This window comes from Hirundo rustica, chromosome 4 (assembly GCF_015227805.2).
Source record: "Hirundo rustica isolate bHirRus1 chromosome 4, bHirRus1.pri.v3, whole genome shotgun sequence".
NCBI lineage: Eukaryota > Metazoa > Chordata > Aves > Passeriformes > Hirundinidae > Hirundo > Hirundo rustica.
The window spans coordinates 25,143,302-25,155,637 of NC_053453.1; the positions used below are offsets into that span (position 1 = coordinate 25,143,302).

The 12,336-nt window shown below is 40.7% G+C and overlaps 1 protein-coding gene across 1 annotated transcript in view; it reads right to left on the minus strand.

Moving 5' to 3' along the window:
- Positions 1-11,645, minus strand: part of TES (testin LIM domain protein) — a 29,363-nt gene extending 17,718 nt beyond the window's left edge. Inside the window, exons 1-2 of the mRNA XM_040062078.2 lie at positions 11,519-11,645; positions 518-603 (exon numbers count right to left, since the gene is read on the minus strand). Coding sequence (XP_039918012.1) covers positions 518-603; positions 11,519-11,545 — 113 coding nt within the window. The 5' untranslated portion in view covers positions 11,546-11,645. The remainder of the gene's footprint in view (positions 1-517; positions 604-11,518) is intronic.
- Positions 11,646-12,336: the final 691 nt, after the last annotated feature.

Genomic DNA, 12,336 nt, shown 5'->3' on the forward strand with positions numbered 1-12,336 from the left:
TACCATCCAATTCTCGGTATTGCCTAACTTACTTGAATTTGTGTAACACACACAAGTGACACCTCTTCCCCATCTAAGTAAGTTGTAGGTGAATAAAAAGTTTCAAGTATTTCCAAAATAATTTTACCTAGCATCTCCAATCAAAGCTTACATATTTGGGAGTTGACAAAGCATTTTATTACAAAGATAAAACACACTTCTTCCCTGTCATGTCTCTTACTGTAAGGCTAGAGATATTTTTACAAATCTACTTCAACTGTTTAGTCAGCTAAAGCACATGCTGCAGTAGAAGTACTACCATGCACTTCAGGGTAGATTAAATGTATGCTCAGAAGTGATTAGATACTCCATTATAATGCAGCTGAGAAGTTCTGGCTCTGAACCATGTCAGCTTTTAAAAAACATCTTAACAGTTTCATCGACAGAGAGAACAAAAATCGTTACTAGGACATTTGCATACACATGTCAAGGTCTGCAGTGCTGAGTCACAGCTTAGGATACATTTGGTGTCACTTACCTCCAGTAATGAAGCTCAAATCCTTCACACTTCTCCTTGCATTTTAAGCAGGGGGCACCAAATCCTTCCTCATGGCCCAAGCCCATCTGTGTACAAAGGAAGATGACTACAGTCAGCTTCAAGAATTATACTGCATGAATGATCTTACTGATGCCTTTAGAACCTGCAATCAACAGCTAAAGCTAAAGATTAAGCATTTGACTAAGGTGACATAAGGACAGCATTTTGGGGTCCACTCACCTTCCACTTTTATCTATGTAAGTAGCAGTGTTCACACCAGCCTGTACACTGGGTTGAGCTAAGCAGGCAGAGGGAGCCTTAATACTTTTCTGGTGACTTTTCTCCCCAGCCCAGCTTGCTCTACAAACTTCACACAAGGGAAGAAGCAGATTCTTTGCAACATTTCCTTAGGTCTAAGGCTGTGAAACCAGGGTAAGTGAGGCCAGAAGACCTCAAATCAAATTATATTTAATCCAGCTGTCTGGACAAAGTGATTTACAATATATGACTTGGCAAAATACAGGAGATGAAGAAATAAACAGATCACACATTTATATGTGCTAATCTGGAATAAAGGAAACAACTAAGTGGTTTGTCTCATATTTCCAAGTATATTTGAGGCTACTCTGATAGCGACAGAGTAGCATATACCCTTTACAATTACATTTCAGCTGGACTCATACCAGCTTTTTTGAGGTAAAAGAAACAGCACAGTTAGTAAAATCAATGACCAGAAGCAATATGCAAAGGTTTTCAAAAGGATGGATGACCAATTCACAACGCAGAGGAAATATCACAGAATACAGAAAACAGTGCAGAGTAAAGGTATTCACACAATATATCAATACATCAGCAAATTTAACCTAGTAACAACCACTTGAAGTTTGAGGTGAAAAACAAATATAAAGCACAATAACTTACACATTCATATAACACAGTAAAATTAAAATGTCTCACTCCAGCACTTTAGATCTTTGAGGTGCACAGCCCTCAAATCAGACAGATGAAGGACCACGGAAATGTGGCCACAGTTGGGTATGCAGGCTCATGCCAAACATGCAGAGAGGAACCCATCCCCACACCCTCACACAGCAGGAGGAGCACTTCTAACTAGCTGTAGGTAGAAACAGCTCACCCGCAACTTAGCTGTCACCATGAGCAGAAACTGAGTTGGAACTGACAAGTTCTGGTACTAATTTTAGTTCTGGCAACAACAACACAGTGCCACAGTTAATTAGATGTGGTGATACAGTTTTGTTATTAAGTTTGCCATTTATTGAGAGAAATCATATTACTATAGATGTAAGTACAAGGACATAAACCAGGTCAACTTCCAACTTGTTTCTGTCCAAAATAAAGAACAGATTGTTCACCAACCACTTGTTTAATACAGAACACATGGCAAAATGCAGGGAATACCAAGTTTTCAGTTACTTTATAATTTAAAGGATTACTGCCTCAACAGTCAGACATCCTTGAGAAAAACCTCCCTGAAGATCGTGATCTATTTAGAGAAAATAGGTATACTGGCAGCGATTAAGCTCCTGCAGGGATGGACAGAAGGACATAACACTATTTCTTCCATATCTGGAAGATAAAATACAAGCTGGCTGTGATCATAGTGACATCCTCATCAACCTAAGGGCTGAAGAACTTCATATGTTATAGGCGCTAACCTAAAGCAGATATGTAAAATAAGCATAACTTTAAAGATTAGGTTCTTCATCAGCTACACTTCTGTAAGCTAACTGGTCAATAAAATTCATCTTCACTGAAGATAGGCATTTATAGAAATCTCCTCATCTGGAATCCAGAGAGCTCCCATATACACACAGACCACAAATCACTAAAAAACTGAGCACTCTTCCCAACTGACACTCAAAGAGACCAAGATGTTGGCCAGGATGTTTTCCAAAGGGAAAAAACACAAAACAATTATTATTTTTTTTTTTTTTTTGGGGGGGGGGAGGGGGGAAAGACAGGTTGTTTGCTATTTGCTATATGGCGTTGTTTGTCCTTTTTGTGTTTAAAGTCATCCTCCCTAAAAAGCTGTTAAACTTAAAATATGACTGCACTGCCCCAATAAACAAAAAATTCCCACAAAAACCCATCTTCTCCCCACCCCCCCAAAAAGACATTAACCCATTCTCTCTTGCTGCTACTTCAGTTGCAAACTGCCATTATTTCTTTATGTTCAGGCTCTCCCTTCGTTCAAATAGAGTGTAATGAGAAGAAAGGGAGGTATGATAAACTCATTAGTATTGTAATTAGAAGATTTAGAAACATAGGATCACTTGTTTATAGAGTACTGTTTTATACTACAGAGAAATAAGCTTGACATTGCAAGAATTCCCAAAACAGAATCCGAAATTCAAGTAAGAAATACTTTAAAATTGCAAAAACCATTTTAACTATAATTTCCAAGCCTCCTAACATTTAAGGTTTTTTTTTTTTTAAAGCTATAAAAACCCTCTTCAGAAACAAATTAAGGAGAGTAAATACATGCTATCTAAATGCTTCACCCAGATCATACTCTCTCTACAGACTACAGGGACAACAACCAGCCAATCTACTTGGACTTTCAGTCTCAGTGCAGATTTTTTCAGAAATACAGCATTCTACATTCCCTCCCCAGCAATAAAGAGCACATTATTATGTAAATGCTTGTGCAGCTCAAGACAAATAAACAGAATTAGCAAATGAGAGAGACTTGTTTGCAAACAGGTTTTTCAGTTTGCTGTGAACCAAAAATAAGGGAATTACCTTTCTACACACAATGTCTGTGCACCTTATGGAAAAGGTTTAGCTCAAGACTGAAAGGCAGAATAAAAACCAAATTAGATACGATTCTGGATGCACACACAGCCTCAGCCTTTGTTCTGACAGAGAAACTACATGGCTGCTTGCCAAAAATTAAGATATGAAATAGCCAAACTCAAAAGCACTGTGGGCTATTGTTATCCAGAAGTCAGTACACTACACATATTTTTCCAGAGTCCTGTAACAGGACATCCTTCAGCTGTAAGACAGCATCAGCCTCAGAAATTACTTTCTTATTCAGCTGTACCTTAGGAACTTAGAAAGCCTAAAGCTGCAGTGTGGTGCCCCTTTACTGCTACCCATATCTATCCCCAGGTCTTCTGCAGAACACAGCCAGCTCCAAGCAGAAGCACCCAGAGATACAGAGCAGGCTGGGCACTGGAGAGGTAATGCACACCTGAGAACAGCAGGGAACCCACCTGCCCCGAAAATGGAGTTATGGAAGAAATGGCACAAATATGTCAGCTGAAATATTGCCAGAAGGTTCCTGTCTGTCTACCACCATTAATTTTCATTTTACAGCAAAAGCTAACCAAACCCATCTGGTATTACCAAAATACCCAGTACTGATTTAAAGAGCCTGAGTACAGAAGATGATATAACTATGACTGAGATAGTCTGTTGCATGCTGCTTTCAAGATTACAGAGTACCCAAGGGCAAAAAGCTTTAAGTGGTTACAGCCAAGTGACAGTTAGTGAAAGACTGCCCTATTTCAGTTCACACTCGAATCTAGTGACAAAATCTGGCTGACTTTACAGTAAGGAGTCATGCATAGAAGGTTACTATCATCTTTAAACCCCCAAATTATCACACCCAAGTGTCTTAAGAGTTTGTTCAAAAGTGCAAGAGAGACAGCATATTTCTACAAAATTGTTGAAACCTGGCTTATCAGAAGGGTTTATTCTGAAGTTTATTGAACATTTCTTATCTCCTGAGTCCCACCAGGAGACTAGAATTAACTCAGGCCTCAGCTGCTTTCCCCTCCTCACTCCATGAGGACTCCTGTACCACCAGACAGGTGAGCTTCATCCTGCCAGACAGTAAGACACAATAATGGTGCTTAGCCTCTGTGAAAGATAAAAAGCATTCCAATGTTACAGATCCCTCCAGATTTGAAAGGATGTGGCTACACAGTGAGAATGCTGTCATTAATGGACTGCAACAATTAATAGTGAGCCTCGGATTAGAACTAAATCCTCTTCACTATGCTTTTTGCAGATCTTTCTCCTGCGCTCTTCAGTGCTACAAGCAAGAATTGAAGTGATCCATGCTAAAGCTATTCTTGGATTTACCGTAAAATCCTAGGAATGTTCTGGTTTGAAGATTAGTTAATTATTGATCTATTTGGATGTTTGAGTGGAAAAGCACCTGTAAGAGCACAGCAGATTTCTGGTACAACTTAATGTGCTTTAGGGACTTTCAAAGAAGGGAAGGTAAAGCAGGAAGGATAAACAATCCTCCACCCCTCCCCCCCCCCCCCCCCCCCCCCAAAAAAAAAGAGAAATCTCATTTCTGTGCATGCTCTGTTGCTGAGACCTGACCTTGTATCACTATATTCCGTACCATTAGAAGTCTTCTGTAGCAGGGAAACACAGTAAGTGCGAAATTAAAATAGGTTACAGCATTTAAACTTTAAAAACAGAAGACCAATGATACTTCTTACGATTCCAGAATGAAAAAAGAACAAACCACTAAAAAAGACATAAGGACATCTGGACAACGCTGTTATAAAACTTTGACAGACACTGTATGACAAGGAAACAAAAACAAACAAAACAAAAACCAACCAAACAAAAACAAACAAAAACCCACAAAAACCAACCAAACAAAAATCAGATCTGTAACAAAGAACAGTATCTCATGAATTACTTTACATTTGTTTTTAACATGTATACTAAAATTGATGGCAATTGTGACCCTGGGACTTCTAATGTGCATTTTGATTTAGGGAAAAGTTAACTGGAATGAAGAAACCTGAGTACAGAAGTCCATTTTACACAGAAAGGATGCCAAAAGGTGGTTGCATCCAAGTAAAGTATTTGGAAGATGACCTGGGCAGGACAGGCAGAGGAATAAATCAAGGAGCTGCAATAGCCTGATAGTACACAAGTTCCAGGAATTTATTTTATTGTGATATCTTCTACTAAATATCAAATAGCTCTGAAACTAAATATTTAAGACACTGCTACACAGTGTACCTTCAAAAGGCTAACAGCTATTAAAGACAGCTCAGCTGGGTAGAAAACAAGTGTTGTTTATTCACAAAGTCCAGCATTACACTAGCTAAGTTTGAATGCAGCTGACACACAGTATAACACTATCTGTAAACCTCCAATACAACACTATCCATCATCCAGTACTGCAGAGGCATTTTCACAATACTCCATGTATTTTGTTTTGACATCAGCATTCTTACCCAGTTGCATACTCTAACACTACATTTTGATAAGCAGACCTGGAAACCTACACATTCATTTTGAGGAGCTTTAGTCACGCAGGAAAGCGTATGGCTTTTTTTCTGCTTTTAAAAGCTGTAGCAAGACAACCTCAGACTGAAAACAAGGCACAAATAGAGAGTTAGGCAGACTTTAAGAACAACAAAAAATCCTCCAACAAAACCAGAAACACATACACAGCAGTAATGGAGTTAGATCTGGTGTGTTCTGGAAATGTCATGACAGAAGCCTCCTTACTTCCTTGACCTGTTCATTTGGCCAAGTTTAAGACACGTGTTAACAGCTGTGACACACTTTGATCTCAGCAGCCCCACTCTTCCTGAAGGTCCCCAGGACCTAAAAGAACCCCACTAACTTCAGTCATGAGCAAAACTTTATCTAGGACGGGTTTATACATATACACCCCTATAAAAAACCATGCATGCATATATATATATACACACACACAACCCATACACCTAAGTATTAGTTATATGTAAATGAAACATGCATATCTATTTAGACTGTAAAATGCAATCTTAAAATACACTATGTTATAGATATTTACATCTACACCCTTATAACTGTAAACCTTATATCTGCTAGGAAGATAGTAATTTGCATGACACATTCAATACACTTTCTTGAAGTACAAAAAGTTATTTTAAGCAACTTTTACCAATAAAATTTAATTGACAATTGCTACTCACCATTACTACTACTCACATTTTTTTCCTTTTTCTCTCTCTGCAGAAGCAGATGTGTTACTTTTATGACAGAATACTCTAACTCAAAGTAAGTTAATTTTCCCCCTTGCTGTAAAATACTTGGCTTATTATACTCTATCCAAGAAAGTTTCATCTGATCTTAAAAGTCCTGCATTCAAACAGTTTCTCAACTTGCTGTACAGGCATTTCATGATGCTTTATAGTCAAACACCTGGGGAGTACTTTTGCCACAGGAAAAAAAAAGTAAAAAAGTTTAATTTAGCCTTGCCATCTTTGTTAAACTGCTATCCAGGGATGCTGGACAAAAAATAACTAGAGCTGTGGATTAAGACAGGTACTCCAAAAAACTATTCACTTTTTTTTTTTTCTTTAAACTTTAATGGGGAAAAAAAAACCTCAAACCCCAAAGCATATGCAGGAAGCAGTTAGTTTCCTTGTGAAAAAAACTGAAGTAGTTCCTCTCATATCTACATAAATGCTTTCATTCTTCCACTTGACGGCAAAACTCATCCCTGAATAAAAGTGCATTTCCTTGAACTTACTATACACATGAAAAAGCAAAAAAGATCTACTATAATGGGTTTCCATAGCAGTAACACCCAAACAAACAGTGACCTCAACAGGAAATACAGCCCAGCAGACAGTATTAAATCATGCTTTGCGAAACACAGAAAAGCTGACTTTGCTCCTATACATACTTTATTCACCGTTCATTTATCAAAGATCATTACAGTTGTTGACTTAGCAATGTCTAAAGCACTCTGCTTGGTTTTCCAACTGTAACAGAACAAACAGAGTCCCACGCCATTGAAAAATAACCACGCACAAATTCCACACTGGAGAAGTTGCACCTCTTCCCCTCAAACTGCCCTGCCCCTTCTCCATCGCAAGCAAAGTTCTTTCTATAATGCAAGTATTATACTGTCCAAGTTTATATAGAACAGACTCACTGCCAGATTCTTATTTTCTTTAGTGAAGCATGAGACCATGCTGCCAGCAGGACTGAAAAGCAGGACCGTGACCTACTGATTCATTTTACCAAGTTCACAGAGGTGGCAGACAGGGCAGGAATCCAGGCTGTTAGAACAAAGTTCTGCTAGAGCGTTCAACACAAAGCATTAAATCTTCATTTTCTCTATAGCCTCAAAGCAAGGTTTGAAAACACAGCATATATTGTATTTGGGAGAAAGAGCAGTCTGTTTTTTGCACAAGTACTTTTCAAGCTGGAGCTACTGTTCTTATCCTTTAGCTCTGTTGTGCAATTGTTTTATATAAACAAAAAAAACCTTCATGATCTTCAAATGCAAGAGCAAATCCAATTCCTCCTGAGAAAAAGGAGAAAAATGTACAGTTTCCCCTAAACTCCTCATCCCCTTAAAAGGTAAACTGCAACAGACAGGAAAGTCTCAGACTTTCACAAGGCAGCCAAAAAGACACTATTCACTGCCTAGATGTTTGCCAGTTATTTAATAGCACTAAAAAGTATGGGGAACTGACTAGAAAACTTACATGTTCTTCCATATATTTGCATATGTTCTGCATATATATTGCTCAGTGCAGAAAGTTCATGCTGAAATTTTTGTTTCTGGCAGGCTGTGCCATCCAGAGCCCAGGATTCAGACCAAGCAAGTCTTCTGGCTACATGGTAGTACTGGTTCCTTCAGACACTTGTTAAGACATCAAGATGAGTTTTATAACATATGAAAGAAATCAAATAATAGTTAAATTAAAAGTCTGAGCCAAAGCAATTGTGTCTTTAAGAATCTTTAAGAAGGGCAAATCTTTAAGAAGGGCACATTAAACAGGACTGCTGCCTTTCTGTCATAGGCAGCAAATATATAAGGCAACCACTGCTAAAAGGATAAAAAGTTAAAAATTGTGGTAGATGGGGCAGTAGTTTTTCCTGCTGAAGAACAGGTACATTGTTGGATTCCTAGTGGTCTTGTACTGGAGGGAAGCAATTCCAGTCAGACAGACTGTGCAACTGTTACATTTGAAGAAAAAAAAACCAAACCACCAAACCTGCTATCAACAATAAAAACAGACTTTCTCTGAGTGCTTTTTTTCTTCATACAACCTAGACATGTAAATATAAATGTATGTAGCAGCTTTACAAAGAGACAATACAGAAGCTCAAAACTGAAGAAAAATGGACTCAAAGACTACTGAAACTTAGAGAAATCTTAGGAATGTCACCTTGTAAACTTCATCTATCAGATTTTCTTGAAACAGAAAACATCCCAATATATTACCCTGTACAGTTACAAATCAGCAGTTGTAGGTAGGGGAAGAAGCTTTTCTACAGCACTGACTGACTGAGCCTCCACAGCGCATTCTGCTCCAACAGGCATTCATCTCCTTCTGCTCTGCTGAACACCGCGGCTACAGAACAGCCAACATCTAAACTCAGAGTTCAAAAATGCAATGGAATTACTTTTCTGGGGACATGACAATTCCGGCTTTCTTCTGCCCAGTGCTCTAAGAACTTCCTGCCCCACACCAGGTTAGCCACTCACCAGACTGTAACATTTACCAGGTTATTTGCCAGGCAATAAATACATACAAGTCACAACAAAAGAAAAGTTACATAAAGTACAAAGCACATTTTGTAAGAGAACTCAAGCTATTTTGCTTCAGGGTGCAAGACAAAGACAGGTGAGAACTACAGCACATGGTAAGGCAACCCATTGCTGCTGCTGGACTAAAAATCTGACACAGGTATCTCCACCTCAGGACAAATTTCTTCTAAAAGCCAAGTAGTTTACTGGTTTTGATAATCTTGACTAGAAAACTTCTCAGAATTTTCTTCCACTCTTCAAGAAAGAAGGAAGTTGGCAAAAAAGAGAGAAGCAAAAAGATAATAAAACAAACAGATTGAGAATTGGAATTAAAGGACAGAAAAGGAAGACACAGTTATTCAAGAGTTGACATTAACTGTTATTCTATTCAGGGTATAAAATCTAAGAAGTTTTGATTAAATAAATCTTGACAGTCAAAAATAAGAATCTTGTACCAAACTTGCTGGTACCTAGCAATGCTTCTCAGCTCTCCCTGTAGGGAGTTTGACAGAACCTCTTCTGTTCTCTTGGAAAATGAGCTTCACCCAAGTTACAAAGAAGATGAGCAGAAAATGTGAGCAAGAGAGAGGGAACAGCACAATAACAAACAGTTTTCTGAATATACATATAGTAGAAACAGAAAATTTGAAGTTTTTCAAATCATAGGCATCTTTGCATGTTAATACTAAAGCAGAGCAGAGCAGAAAAGAAATACTGCTTTCATTAAACAGAGCTTTGCTGGTTCCATTTGTGGCACTAGTTCTGTGTTTATCCCAGTAGGTTTGGGAAAGTCTTCAAGGAATCTTCAAAGTTGATGAACAAAAGAAGAAAAAGATGAGCAAAGAAAAACGTGATAAAAATAGTCAAATAAATTCAAAAACCACAGAACTACCCAATACTTACAGTGCTGTTTAAAGCAGATGTTCAGCAACTACAAGTTCACTCAACCCAAGACTCCATTATCTGTAGAATTTTATCAGTCACTTTACACCCCATATTTATTTTCTCTTTAGATGAATAAGTTCTGAATTAGAATGCTCTATCTTCCACAAATATGCATCTCTCACCTCCCGGAGTTTGAAAAACTTCCAGCTAACAAGCTCTGTGATGCCATCGAGGTTAAGTTTTAAATCGTGCTTAGAAAAGGTAAGCAAACCTACTCAAGAAGCTTATTTTCACTGCATCACAATGGAGTCACACAAGGGGAACAATCCTGTGCACACCACCTTCCTCTAAAGACAGCAACAGTACTGGAGCTAGCCCTGTCTATACGCTGATGGCCTAATGACCGGGGGTTGAGATCGGCAGTTCCTTCGAAGCAGGATCCTCAGCCAAGTGACATTATCACGTGGTGACCATCACTTGAAGCAAGCTGCAACCCAAGGCTAATCATTGCCAGGATTCAACCTTAACAGGTTCCACACTATACAAGTACTTCCGCCCTCAAGTCAGTTTCTAGCCGGTAAGCTGGAAGAGCACACAGGTATACAAAGTGCGTATGTGTATTTTAAAACAAGTTACTACCTTTAAATGAAACAATTCAGGAATAAACCCCAGTCAGATTCATGCAACATGCATTTCAAAAGACTACTTTTCACGTATCAATGAAGGTTATGTATAGATTAAGCCCATGTTCACATATAAAGTTCCTTTTCCCCTTATCAAATAGTATAAAAACAGATACTACAAATAAGTTTTTAATTTGAAAGAAGTCAGTGCTTTAGCACTACATTTAATTTGTGACAGAACTAGAAGCAAAGACTTACATGAGTATCCCATACAAAGTCAGTTTTACATAGGAAGTTTTAAATTGAGAGCTTTGGAAAGAGATTCAGCACAATTGGATAACCCTTTGGTTTCTTTTACTTACCTTTTGTTTCTTGCCAGTTTGACGCAACTAACTAGTCAATATACCTTTAAAAAGAAAAATCAAGCCCAGGCTTCCTCCTCAAGAGGTTAATCCACAAGAACGCTGATAACACTTGTAAGGAGTCAGTCACATCATAGGTCTGAAATTAATCACTAACATAACCACAAACAGCGACTTGTCTGCTTGTAACTTAATTTTCATACCTACATACACAGCGCACGTACGTGAAAACAACTATCAGATCTCAGGGGTTTACTGGGGGGCCGAACACACGTTTTACTTGCATGACAGAACAGCCGTACGTCCCCACCTGAGGCACCAACTGCGGCGACCAGCTATGGTCGGGAGCAGCGCGCCAGCCCAGCTGTATGCGCACCGGGGGCACCCAGCAGACAGCGCTCCTGCCTCCCACCTCTGCCATGGGGGCCGGGCGGGAAGCGCAGGGGCCGAGAAGGGCTGATCCCGGCACCCGGGGGGGCGACCCCGGGGCAGTCTCCGCGGGGGCTGCAGCGACGAGGCGGGTCCGCCGCTCCCCAGAGAGCGGACACCGGCGTGCGCGGCAGAGAACCCGGCGGGCAGCTCCCCTTACCTTCTTCATTTTATTCTCCAGGTTCATGGCGGGGCGGGTCTGGCTGTGAAGCGGCTCCCACAGACGAGTCTCCGCTCGCGCGCTCCGCGACGCTCAAACTTCCGCTGCCCCGAGGCAGTGGCTGCAGCCGAACAAAGGCCGCGCGGCAGCCAATCCCCGCCGGCCGCGCCGGCCCGGCAGCCAATCCCCGCCGCGCCGCCCCGCCCCGCCCGGCCCGGCCCGGCCCGTGAGTCAGCCCCGACGGCGCGGGAGGTCACGGAGAAGGCGCCGCTGGTGCAGCCTCTCCCCTGCGGGTACCGGCGCCTGTAAATGCGGAGCCTCCCGAAGCACGAGAAAAGAGGAAATCTCGGGCTAGGATGCGAGTATGCCCTTGAGGCCAGGAGGGCCAGTGGTAACCTGGAGTGTATCGGGAAGAGTGTGGCCAGCAGGTGGTCCTGCCCCTGTACTCGGCCCTAGTGAGGCGACATCTGGAGCGCTGTGTTGAGTTCTGGGCTCCTCAGTACAAGAGAGACAAAGAGCTACTGGAGAGGGTCCAGTGGAGGGCCACAAAGATCATTTGGGGTCTGGAGGGTCTCTTTTATGAGGAGAGACTGCAACAGCTGGGCCTGTTTAGTGCAGAGAACGCTGACAGGGGATCACATTAATGCATGTAAGTATCTCAGAGGAGGCTGTCAGTTGGATGGTGCCAGACTCTTCTCAGTGGTGCCCAGTGACACAACGAGGAGCAATGGCTATAAACTAAAACAGAAAAAGTGTCACCTCAATGTAAGGAAGAACTTTTTCACATTGAGGATGACAGAGCACTGGAACAGGCTGCC